At 44.6% G+C, this 13005-nt stretch overlaps 1 protein-coding gene and 1 pseudogene across 6 annotated transcripts in view; one reads left to right on the top strand and one right to left on the bottom strand.

The window, feature by feature from the left end:
- The window catches only part of LOC114587885 (endophilin-A1), a 277955-nt gene extending 270065 nt beyond the window's left edge, over window positions 1-7890 (bottom strand). For 2 of the 6 annotated variants that reach the window (XR_013391153.1, XM_077921448.1), the window contains exon 1: window positions 7558-7890. Coding sequence is in view for 5 of the 6 variants with exons in the window: in XM_077921448.1 (XP_077777574.1) it covers window positions 7558-7677 (120 nt within the window). In the remaining variant the exon portion in view is untranslated. The remainder of the gene's footprint in view (window positions 1-7557) is intronic. The other 4 variants (XM_077921444.1, XM_077921445.1, XM_028712738.2 and 1 more) reach the window with 3 other exon arrangements.
- Window positions 7891-8402: 512 nt separating this feature from the next.
- LOC114588055 (PSME3-interacting protein-like) lies at window positions 8403-10538 on the top strand (annotated as a pseudogene).
- Window positions 10539-13005: the final 2467 nt, after the last annotated feature.

The raw sequence follows: 13005 nt of genomic DNA, 5'->3' as shown, positions 1-13005 counted from the left end.
AAATGGTAAGAGAGCTGGAGAGTCCTCATAGCTCATGAGAAGACCCTCCCTGGAACCCAAGAGGACGTTGGTGAGGGCGGATGAAGCCCCAAAGAGACCAGAGGCACAGGGGGGCTTGTTTACGCTGCTCAGCCTCCCTGCCTAACAGATGATGTGCAGGGTAGTGCAGCAGCAGCAGCAGCAACCGCTTTCCCACGCATCTTCCACCCTCCTGCCGGCCCCAGAGCTTCAATTCTAGTTGCACATATTTTTGGATACAGTATTTTTGATATGGATTGAAGAAAGCGTGGCAGAGAGGGCATTTAAAAAATGTTTAGAGGGTGCTCCCAACTTTACGCAATTTCACTTATGTGCGTGGGGGCCCAGAACCTTACCCCTGTGTAAGTGGGAAGTGGCCTGCGTTTTGATTTAGTTTGGACAAAACACTAAGCCATAGGTTGTAGTTTATCTGCACAAGGCTCACATACATTCAACTTCCCCATCTCCTCTCCGCCTTTGGCACAGCAGCAAGGACACCAGAACATAAGGAGTGCCCTGCTGGATCAGGTCATAGGCCCATTTAATCCAGAAAGCATCCTATTCTCAAAAGTGGCCAAAAAGAAGCTTGTGGGATGCTTTTACTTCTGTTGTGAATTAACAGTAGATTTTTGTCATGTCGGGACGCGGGTGGCACCCTGGGTTAAACCCCAGAGCCTAGGACTTGCCGATCAGAAGGTCGCGGTTCGAATCCCCGCAACGGGGTGAGCTCCCGTTGCTCGGTCCCTGCTCCTGCCAACCTAGCAGTTCGAAAGCGCATCAAAGTGCAAGTAGATAATTAGGTACCGCTCTGGCGAGAAGGTAAACGGCGTTTCCGTGTGCTGCTCTGGTTCGCCAGAAGCGGCTTGGTCATGCTGGCCACATGACCCAGAAGCTGGCCAATAAAGCGAGATGAGCGCCGCAACCCCAGAGTCAGCCATGACTGGACCTAATGGTCAGGGGTTCATTTACCTTTACCTTTATTGTCATGTCTGGATCAAAACTATGCTAAGTCTCTACCGTAGCTTAGAGAAATATGTTACACCATGGTTTGAGGTTGTCCCCCCCCCAAAAAAAAATAATAGTTAAAATTAACCAAAGTTGCCCTAGTGCTTCCACACACTGGCAGGGCCTGCCCATATCTTGGGTCTTGGGTCTGCTAGCTATTAGTTGGGCTGACTCAGATTAGGGCACTTACTTGGATGTGTTTTGGGGTTGTCATTTTGTTTCTATTTCTTGTTCACTTTAGCCATTAAGATAGGCTATAAGTTTTTGAATAAAGATGTGGATTGTACCCTCAATGAGTTACTGTTTCAGAGAACTCAGCATGAACAAATGAAACCTAGTGAAAAAATACATAAATACCGAAACTACATACATCCCTATGGGTTAACACAGCTATCTTCTAGGTGAGCAAAACTTGAGAAATCAGGATTTCTGCATTTGATCACTGGCTCAGGGAACGGAGTGGATTCTAACGGTCAGAACATCCATCGGACTGATGGGAATCTTTTATTGTTCCTTGCTTCCTAATGATGCTCAGCATTTGCATAGTGTTCATCTGTCTGTAAATTTCAAAGCTGTTTTCAATGTAGAATTTCTGTGAAATCCCAGGATACAGATAGCCTAGCCAAACATATATACTTGGCACATTCTTTTGAGAGTTGATGTGGCTAAATAGAGAAAATTTAACTGTTAAGCACTCTGTAGCAAACTGCAGTGTTGGAACATCATTTATCTGACAACTAATTCAAGAGGCAGAAAATCTGCATTAGGATCTATAGAGAGCCACAACTTTGGTGATAAGCCACTGATAAAACCACTGATAAGCCTCACAGATCTCAATCCACTATAGCTGCAAAACCTAGGATCAAAGACAACAATCACTTTAGGAACTATGTGAAACAATCCTACGTACTTAGATTGTGCTAAATGTTGGGCGATATTCAATTGCACAACAAACTTCTGCTCAAGCAAACAGGGCTTCCTTTTCCTTTTTCCCTCTTGTAGCACCCAAATTCTGCTCTAGAGCATTGGGGTATTTTCTGGATGGGGGAGAAAGCATCAATAGGAAGAGAGTGAGGGGAATGCCCATCGCTATTGTTACCTTATAACAATAGGATTAGAAACTCAGAAAATAAGCTTGTATTGGTTTAACACTTCACATAATTTTTTCAAGAATAAAATTGGGGACCGGGTGTCACAGTGTGTATGCCAACTTGTGCTCCTTGGAGGAAAAGTGAAATTTAAAGACAAAACTCATTCCATCAATATGAGAAAGTCAGGTTAATAATTTGGGACTAACCCTTTCCTCACAAGTGTTGGAGAAAGCCACTTCTTTCCCACACCCTTCCAAGCATATAATTCCTTGAATAGGCTCGGAAATGACAAATGACAATATTCCACAGGTCTTGGCAACATACTGAAAATATCTGAAATACTAAGGAGAAGAAAAAGGAAATGGGAGGAGCAGTCATGGTAAAAAAAAGTAGCTTTCAACTCTAAGGACCCTGGCCCTAACCAAATGAAAACTATTCAAAACCGATAATCGTGTTGTATATATCTGTATTTTGGGAGAAGAGGAATGAAGAAAAATATTGCAGGTGCTTTGCCACCGTCTGGCAAGTGACAATGGTGTACAGATAGAATAAACTACTTCAAATTTCAACTAGCTTTTCATAAAAATGTTAAAGAATTATGAGCACTGAAGAGTTTATGATCTCACTGCTGAGGTGGTCCTTGTTGACATCAATTTTGTATCAAAGTTTCCATATTTTTAAAGCTTGCATTTGCAAACATGTAGCATCAAAGACAAATAACACTCCCAGTGGGTTCAGGCTTGATGTTCAGCTGTTTCAGAAAGAGAACATGCATGTTTCAGGGGATAGCTGAATATTCATCATTGTACAGAGCCAGAACACCAGGGTCAATTTGCTTGTATTTAATCCATAATGCATTTTTTTTTTAAGGCTACTGGTAGTGTACTAGTAACTAGCCCAATGGTTCCCACTTTTCAAAAAGCCAAGCCATGGACCTCCTACTTTTGAAAATGTTGATATTTCTATGGTAGTTTTTGTTATGTAAATCGTGTCACCATATCCTCCAACATGTCCTAAGGCAAAAGAGGGCCACACATTTTCAGGGCCGTGCACCTATGCAAGTCACATGCCACCCACAAGAGCACAGTGCCAGTGCCAGGTTGGCCTAATAAAAGTATGCCCCTAAACAGGTGTGTACAGTGGTACCTTGGTTTAAGAACAGCTTAGTTTATCAACAACTTGGATTAAGAATGCTGCAAACCCAGAAGTAGGTGTTTTTGGTTTGTGAACTTTGCCTTGGAAGCAGAACATGTTCCGCTTCCTGTTGAGTGCATTCCATTTGTAAATTGAGTCCCCCGCTGCTATGGGAAAGCACGCATTGGTTTAAGAATGCTTTGGTTTAAGAACGGATTTCCGGAATGGATTAAGTTTGTAAACCAAGGTACCACTTTATAGGGTTGCAGCCTTAAGATACACGACACATATTTTAAAAATGAATAATAAATACTTGAGTAGATCAGAAGCATGTAAACCCTGAACATCTGAAGACTGTTGGATCTGTCTAGCCAAATATTGTCTATTTTGACAGGCAGCTGTGTATCTTCCCTATAGGAACAGGACTTGCTTCTTGAGATCCTTTAACTGGAGATGATGGGCACGAAGGTAGGAACTTCTGCATCCAAAGCATATGTTCTATCACTGAGGTGTGGTTGGTTTCCAGTATACCAGTTACAAGAAGACAAAGGTACAATAGCAGGATGTAAGGAAACATGGAAATTATAGAAAGGTAAATCACATGTTTGCACATAGCCACTCATCTAGCTGCCTATGAAGAATAAGTATATCCTCCAAACAACCATGCAGAAGCTTTTCTAAACCAGAATCGCGGCAAATAACATGCCAAAAATTACTAATGAAAGCTTTTTGAAGGAGGCAGCATTGTATCTCTTGCGGTCTTATCTGCAAGTCAAAGCTCAACGGATTATTTTCATCAGTCCTTACTGAAGATGCTGGAAGAGATTCCTACTTTTGAACAACCACTCCAATGAACTGTGTCAATTGGAGGTGACAAAGGAAGCTGGTTTAGAACTAAATGGCAAGTTAAAAATAAGTCACCAGGGCTGGATGGCATTCACCCAAGAGTTCCTAAAGAGCTCATATGTGAAACTGCTGATCTTTTAACAAAAATATGCAACTTATCACTAAAATAAATCTTCTTAGAAAAGGACTGGAAGGTAGCCAATGCAGCATCAATTTTTTAAAAAGGATCCAGGGGGGATCCACATAATTACAGACCAGTCAGCCTAACATCTGTCCCAGATAAATTCGTAGAAAACAGGGGGTCCCCTAAGGATCTGTATTGGGACTGGTGCTATTTAACTTATTCATAAATGATCTGGAGTCAAGGGAGAACAGTAAAGTAGCCAGGTTTGCCGATGACACCAATTATTCAGGGTAGTACAGATACTGGAAAGTTTGAAAAAGGATTTCTCCAAACTGCTGGATTGGCCAACAAATAAGACTGAAAAACAGTAAGTGCAAAAAGCGACGCACATAAATTCTGATGGCTGTGCATACCCAGAAAGTAGGTCTTTAAAGGCATAGCAGAAAGCTCACTGAAAGGGGCAAATAAAGAAAGTACTAGGAATTATTAGGATATGGGTTGAAAATAAACCAAGAATCACAATGCTGTCAGAGAATTGGAAAATATACCCCAAAAAAGACTTAGATGAAGGAGCCCCCAGTGGCACAATGGGTCAGTGTGTCTGGCTGTTAACCAGAAGGTTGGTGGTTTGAGCCCAACCAGGGACAGCTGTGGGCAGGATTCCTGCATTGCAGGGGTTGAACTAGATGGCCCTTGGGGTCCCTTCCAACTCTACAATTCTATGAGGCCAGCTGAGGGGAGTGGCATAAATGCCACTGTGCTGTGAGAGAGGATGTGCCACTAGTGGACTTCTACAGATCGTAGGGAAGGACAAGGCAAGGCAGCCTAAGATTCAGAGGATCCAAAGACCCAAAATTATCCCAACACATCCACAGATCAGGCCGGGAGCTGACATAGTTAATTTTCCTTGTACTGGTGGCAATTGGGAGAAAGGAGGAGAAACAGAGAGGGGAGTAACTGGACAGCAGATTCAGGGAACACAAACACAAAAGAAGACTACATGCAATGCATAAATAATGTAAGGAATTCAATGACACACAATGAAGCAATAGCCACAAGATTGGCTTTTTTAATTCACAGATGCATCAATGGCTATTAGTCATGATAGCTTAAAACAGAAGCTGCATGTTCAGAGAAAGGTGACCTCTGCCTATGAAATAAAATAGGGGATGATCATCATCAAACACTGCATTTGAGATTCTTAGATGCATCTAGCTGCCCTTTGAGAATATGTTTCACCAGCTAGGATTTCTACTTCATCCAGCAAAGGAGTTATTACTGACTTGCAGTACCAGGCTGTCATAGGCAGCAATGTCACACATAATATCAGAAGGCATTTTACATACACCGCTAAAATAAAATGTGGAATTTAAACAACCATACGGAGAGCTTGCAATATGAAAGTGATATCACATATTCGTATCAGGGAGCTAACATTAGGCTGAGTGAGATGGCAGGTGCAGGGAGCAGTGGTGAAAAGGTGGAGGAGCAAGTCACATGTGCCACCTGCCATGCGCCCCCTAAGCTAACCTGTCGTCCCATCATCAATACTTACTACAGTGGTACCTCAGGATGTGAACGGGAATGCGTTCTGGAGCCCCATTCGCATCCTGAAAAGAACGTAAGACGTGATTGTGCGTCTGTGCATGCGCGGGTCGCGTTTCGCTGCTTCTGCGCATGTGCGCGACGTCATTTTGACCATCTGCAAATGCACGAGCGGCTAAACCCGGAAGTAACGCACTCCGTTACTTCTGGGTCGCTGTGGAGCGCAACCCAAAAATACTTATCCTGAAGCGTATTTATCCCGAGGTATGACTGTAATGAGGTTCCATACCTGTGATACGTGCATTTAATAATATTTAACTTTTTCAAGTTGCTCTAGCAGCATTCACAAGTAACATTCACCAAGTGGTGGAATATCTGTGTATACAACAGTGGTGGTGTACAAATCAGTCAGAAGACACCTGCACACAAGCGCCAGTGTAGAACACAGCACCTGTGTTCAGAGTAATGTGTGAACAAGCTTTTTGTAATGTTTGTATGCAGGGGAGTCAACAAGACTGCATGGGAATTTGCCTGGATTTTCTCAAGCAGTGGAACCAAATCTGCAGACCAAAACGTACTTATGGCAGGCTTCTCAGCTTCCATATGAAAAATTGTAAGGCCCTTACGAAGAAAGAAGCCATCACAATAACTACTTGTTGTTTCCTTTCCTTATAGTGTGTAGCTTGGCTTACTTGCCTGAGTCATCAGGGACTACAGTGGTACCTCCGGTTATGAACTTAATTCGCTCCGGAGGTTCATTCTTAACCCGAAACAGTTCTTAACCTGAGTTGCACTTTCACTAATGGGGCCTCCTGCTGCCGCCACACGACTTCCACTCGCATCCCAGGACAAAGTTCCGCTACCAGGAGAATCTACTTCCGGGTTAGTGGAGCTCGTTACCCGAAGCATTCGTAAGGAGGACGGTATGTAACCCAATGTTCCACTGTATTTGCTCTGCATTCACTTTTTTGTGTCTCCTGGCACAACCGATCCCACTTCAGCGTGTGGCTCCTACAGCATGCCTGATGGGGCATGCCCAGGGTTCGAGCCCCACGAGTGAAAGATTCCTGCACTGCAGGGGGGTTGGATTGGATAACCCGTGGGGGTCCCTTCCCACTCTACAATTCTAGGCCTCGTAAATTCTAGGACTAGGCAGAGGGCCTTCTCGGCAGTGGCGCCTGCCCTGTGGAACGCCCTCCCATCTGATGTCAAGCAAATAAACAACTATCTGATTTTTAGAAGACACCTGAAAACAGCCCTGTTTAGGGAAGTTTATAATGCTTGATGTTTTATTGTGCTTTTAATTCTGCTGGGAGCCGCCCAGAGTGGTTGGGGAAACCCAGACAGATGGGCGGGGTATAAATAATAAATTGTTATTATTGTTGTTGTTGTTGTTGTTGTTATCATATATACTCCAGTCTGGAACGAACAAATTCAAAGGTTGGATGTCAGTCTGTCAAGGATGATTTAGCTGAGATTCCTGCCTGGCACAGAGGGTGGGGCTTGGACTGGATGACCTCTGGGGGCCCCTCCCCACTTCAGAACGCCATGATTTCGTGACTCTCCTTCCTTGGAGATTTTAAGCAGAGGTTGGATGTCCGTCTGTCAGGGATGCTTTAGCTGAGACTCCTGCCTGGTCGGGGTTGGACTGGATGATCTCTGGTGGACCCTCCCCACTCCACACAAAGCTGCCTGCAGAGTGGATGATGGGTCTAGGAGTGAGGGAGGGCCTCCTCTCCCCCGGCCCCCGAGACCCTGCGCCCCTTCCTCCTCCTCCTCCGCCCCGGTACCCACCTGGCACTGGCTCAGCTCCTCCGTCAGGCCCCGCACTTCTTCCTCCAGGGCCAAGACCCGCGATGCCGCTGATGCTGCGGGAGCCGGGCTCTTCCTCCCCCCTTTGGAAGAAGAAGCCATGCTGAGGAGTAAACCCTTAATTGGGGGGGGGGGAGCGGCAGTTGGGGCGGGGAGGCTACAAAGATGAACCTTCGCCTCGCGCGCCACTGAAAATCGAAAGCGCGCCTGCGAACCAATGAGACGAAGGGCTCCGCCGAAGCCCCGCCTCCTCGTCGCCCTCCCGCCTCCCTCTCGCGTCCTTCTTCTGCCCGCTTTTGCTTGCTTTCGAAATGTGTTTCTCCAGAGCGGGACGGAGGGCGGGCGGGCGGCGATAGGAACCACAGGAAAAAGCACGCCGCGTCCCGCATCGCCTGTTTAACGGCTGCTGAGCGGGGATTGGGGGGAGCGGAAGGGGGAAGTGCTTCCTTTTTTTTAAATGTCCCTGCGTCGCTACAGCGCATGCGCAAGTTTTCGCGCCTCAGACTCCCGCTCTTTTTCCTGTGCGTTTCCTCAGTCTGTGCTTTCGCAACTTCTGTTGCCTCTGAAGAGACACTTGTGACAGAATATTTTTTGGGTGTTGTGTTTGGAAATAAGCCAATTTACATTGAGAGGGATTTAGAAAAAAGGTTATTTTGTTGTAGTCTGTCAAAAACGTGAAAAGTTCGGAAAACCACCTTACCTGCTGGATAAAGTATATCTGCATATACACACTAGGGTTATAACTTTTAGACTCCCCCCCCCCAAAAAAATAGCCTGATTTCCAGTGTCATAAAGAGGTTTTGCTTAGAAACACTGAAAAGGGGGCTAATTTTCCTCAGCTGTGAAAAAAGGTCACTCATATGTAACATTACAGTGGTACCTCAGGTTAAGTACTTAATTTGTTCCAGAGGTCCGTACTTAACCTGAAACTGTTCTTAACCTGAAGCACCACTTTAGCTAATGGGGCCTCCTGCTGCCGCTGCGCTGCCGGAGCACGATTTCTGTTCTCAACCTGAAGCAAAGTTCTTAACCCAAGGTACTATTTCTGGGTTAGCGGAGTCTGTAACCTGAAGCATCTGTAACCCGAGGTACCACTGTACTACTCATAAGTATTTTCATTTGAAGGCCCCGCTGGAGGGGTCCATGGCGGAGAGGCTGCTCCACAATGGATGGAGGAGAAGGTAGTGCCAACCTCGTTATTAACAAAAGCTTTGTGTCTGGAGCGGAGATAGAAGAGCGGCGCAAGCGAAGGCATGAAGAATGGGAGAAGGTTCGGAAATCCGAAGACCCTGAAGAATGCCCCGAGGAGGTGTACAACCCCCAATCGCTCTACAAAAGGCTCCAGGAGCAGAACGACAAGAAGCAGCAGGAGTCTGAGGAGCAGTTCAAGTTCAAAAACATGGCCAGAGGCCTAGACGAAGAGACCAAGTTTGTAGATGAGGTTTCCCGGCATCAAGTGTTAATAGAGAAGCAGCGGTGAGAAGAAGATCTCTCAGGAGCTGAATGAGTACTGTTATGTACTGAAGTTCTCACCCTGGGCCAGCAGGGGGATACTGTAGATAGTTTTCACTCAGGTCCGCATATACAAATAAGGAATTGGAAGTGACCTTCAGTGATTGGATATTTACAGAAAGTTGTTACTGTTGCTTTGTAGTTGAGCTCTATATAAGCAGGTTGGCTGAACCCTGCAGCCCAGTTCTGTTCTGTGAATAGACAAGAGCCATTTAAAGAATCGCTGTGCTGTCTGATATGTTCACCCACAACTTAACAAGTACAGAAGCACTTTGTCAAAGGTGGGGGTCAGTGCCGACCTGAAGAAGGAGGCAGACAAGGAACTGCCGGTGAAATCAGCAGAAAACAAGAGCAAGTTCTCACAGGCAAAGCTGCAGGCTGGAGCTGTGAAACGTTGGAGTTCAGAAGGTGCCAACAGTGTGAAAAGACTGAAACTTGATCCAGATCCTGACCATAACAAGACTCCAGAAAAGCCTCCCTGTGTTCCTCTGAGCAGCGGCTCCATGAGCGGCTCTGCCCTCCACTGGCTGCCGGCTGCATTGGGATCCTGCCGGGCCTCAGGGCCTACTCTGGGAGCAGCAACTCTGGGTCCAGCTCGGACAGCGAAGGGACCATCAACTCCACCGGGAAGATCGTCTCCTCCATGTTTCGGGAAAGCAACTTCTTTGATGCTCTGTTGTTGGAGTCTCCCCAGCCCCTTAGAAGCATGGGTAGGGACACTCGTCATTTCTCTGTTTCCATCCCAAACATCCCCTAGACTCGCAACTTCTGTTCTCCTGTCTCTTTTATTTTCCAGAGAATACCAAATAATGTAATGAATCAGTCTTTGTGCGTGTCTCTCTTCATATCCCCTGTCCTTTTCTCCGCTCTAAGACTTGCATTCAGTTTAGGAGGGAGTACAGATTGGGGGCATAGCTGTCAACTTCCAGATTTGAAAATAGGGGATCAGCAACCTCACCTGTCCTGGGGACAGTCTACGGGATAGCTAACGATCCGGGAAAGCAGCGGGAAGCAGCAGGAAACGGCACTGGAATAAGGGAATTTCCCGCAAAAAAAGGGGAGGTTGACAGCTATAATTGGGGGAGACATACATCTTCAATATCCATAAAATCTAGAAAAGCATCCATTGTACCAACAGCAACAAAAGACTTGAGGCTTCTGAGGTTTACAGATGAGGACAGGAAATTCCTTGTATTTTTAAAAAGATTCCATGAATGAAAAGATTGTTCGCTGGGGGTGTTCCGAGTTGGTTTTATAAAGAAGCATTTTTAGGGTGTAGCTGTCTGGCAGGTGCTGACATATGGGTTGGATCTCTCTCTCTCTCTCTCTCTCTCTCTCTCTCTCTCTCTCTCTCTCTCGTTTTTAAGTATTGGTTTTGTTGTGGGGAGAGTGCAAAATCAAGCAGATGGTAATGTGGATTGTCACGACACTGTAACAATGTTTTAGTGTTGCATCTGATTAAAGAACTCATAAAAAATAAGTATTTTCACTTTAAAAAACTTTAAGGAACTGTTCAGAACTTTTACAGCTACCTGGAAGTTCCTAAAATATTTGTTGTTGTTTAGTCGTTTAGTCGTGTCCGACTCTTCGTGACCCCATGGACCAGAGCACGCCAGGCACTCCTGTCTTCCACTGCCTCCCACAGTTTGGTCAAACTCATGCTGGTACCTTCGAGAACACTGTCCAACCATCTCGTCCTCTGTCATCCCCTTCTCCTTGTGCTGTGATCTTTCCCAACATCAGGGTCTTTTCCAGGGAGTCTTCTCTTCTCATGAGGTGGCCAAAGTACTGGAGCTTCAGCTTCAGGATCTGTCCTTCCAGTGAGCACTCAGGGCTGATTTCCTTCAGAATGGATAGGTTTGATCTTCTTGCAGTCCATGGGACTCTCAAGAGTCTCCTCCAGCACCATAATTCAAAAGCATCAATTCTTCGGTGATCAGCCTTCTTTATGGTCCAGCTCTCACTTCCATACATCACTACTGGGAAAACCATAGCTTTAACTATATTGGGCCTTTGTTGGCAAGGTGATGTCTCTGCTTTTTAAGATGCTGTCTAGGTTTGGCATTGCTTTTCTCCCAAGAAGCAGGAATTTCATGACTGCTGTCACCATCTGCAGTGATCATGGAGCCCAAGAAAGTAAAATCTCTCACTGCCTCCATTTCTTCCCCTTCTATTTGCCAGGTGATGGGCCCAGTGGCCATGATCTTCGGGGTTTTTTTGATGTTGAGCTTCAGACCATCTTTTGCGCTCTCCTCTTTCACCCTCATTAAAAGGTTCTTTAATTCTTCCTCACTTTCTGTCATCAATGTTGTGTCATCTGCATATCTGAGGTTGTTGATATTTCTTCCGGCAATCTTAATTCCGTCTTGGGATTCATCCAGCCCAGCCTTTTGCATGATGAATTCTGCATATGTTAAATAAGCAGGGAGACAATATACAGCTTTGTCATACTCCTTTCCCAATTTTGAACCAATCAGTTGTTCCATATCCAGTTCTAACTGTAGCTTCTTGTCCCACATAGAGATTTCTCAGGAGACAGATGAGGTGATCAGGCACTCCCATTTCTTTAAGAACTTTCCATAGGAAATTTTTTGCTTTAGCAACTTGATTAGGTAAACTGAAAATTAAGACAAGAAAAAAGAGGTGGTAATATGAAACAATTTTATTATGTTAACTTTAAATGTACAAAGTTGGGACATAATATTGTGAATTTAGAAACATAATAATTGAAAGATACAGTAAGTTAAGAAACAAGGTAACAAATTGCTGAAACTTTTATTGCAAAGAACGCAGAGTCTGGAGGATGCGGGGAAGTCCATTTGGATAATTGGAAAAACTATTGAAAATTGGATTGTAATGATCTTTTTATCATTTTTTTTGTTTATGTTTCTTGTATTCTCTTACTTCAATCTTGTGTCTTTGACCTTAAGAAAAGAAACTCAATAAAAAATATTTATAAAAAAAAAAAGAACTTTCCATAGTTTGCTCTGGTCGACAAAGTCATTGACGCATAGTCAATGAAGTAGAAGTAGATGTCTTTCTGGAACTCTCTAGCTTTCACCATAATCCAGTGCATGTATGCCTCCAGTTCATGGTTACATAGAGATTTCGCAGATTTCGTGCATCAGCATTCTGTCTACTAGAAAACATTTGTGTGAAGTTAGCTCAATATCTACCTTACAGTTACTTCAAAATGTGTTCAGAAGGGACATAAAGGTGTATGGGAACGACGTTTTATGACAAAGAAGAGCTGTGTCGGTAGTTTTGAAAAAGAGAAGGTTTAGAGCAGAGGTGGACTTTAAACCATTTGTGGTCTGAGGTCCATAACTGGACCTCCACTCCATGTTTTATAGGCCACCCACTCAGCTGTGATATAAAAGAGAAAGTGCTCTTGTGTTCAGGAGAAAGCAACCAGATTCCAGACACACACCCTCCGCTACTGCTGTTGTGATTTTTATGGACCTTCATGAAATTTAATTGCATGCCCTTGGCGTATGCCAGAATTCAGAAAACGAAGTTAAATTTAGACAAGACTACTATTATGCTTGATAATAGGAGGCTGTTTTCATAATGGCTGCAACCTGAAATACATTTTAGTAAAGCTGCACAGGCAAGGCATAAGGATGTTTCAAGTTACAGCCTCCAACCTTGGCAAGGCTTCACAATCTTTAAACTAGTCTGCAAGGCTCGTTCCAACATTCAGCTCTAAAGGGAATGCAAGTCTCTGTAGCCTTCAATGATTATTGTCCTACATTCCAGACATAAGAGCAGGAAGAAATGGTTACAAATGAAAGTGTCGTGGAATGGTCAATAAACCACACAAGGCGGCTGTGCTGGAAGGAAAGAGGAAGATAAGTTGTTATTAGTCACTTCTAGATCAAAGTCTGGTGGTACCTCCCCATCCTACATACTTGTCAT

The sequence above is a fragment of the Podarcis muralis genome, chromosome 17, assembly GCF_964188315.1.
Source record: "Podarcis muralis chromosome 17, rPodMur119.hap1.1, whole genome shotgun sequence".
NCBI classification, from domain to species: Eukaryota; Metazoa; Chordata; class Lepidosauria; order Squamata; family Lacertidae; genus Podarcis; species Podarcis muralis.
The sequence above is the reverse complement of the archived record's forward strand: the minus strand, read 5'-3'. Positions and strand labels throughout refer to the sequence as shown.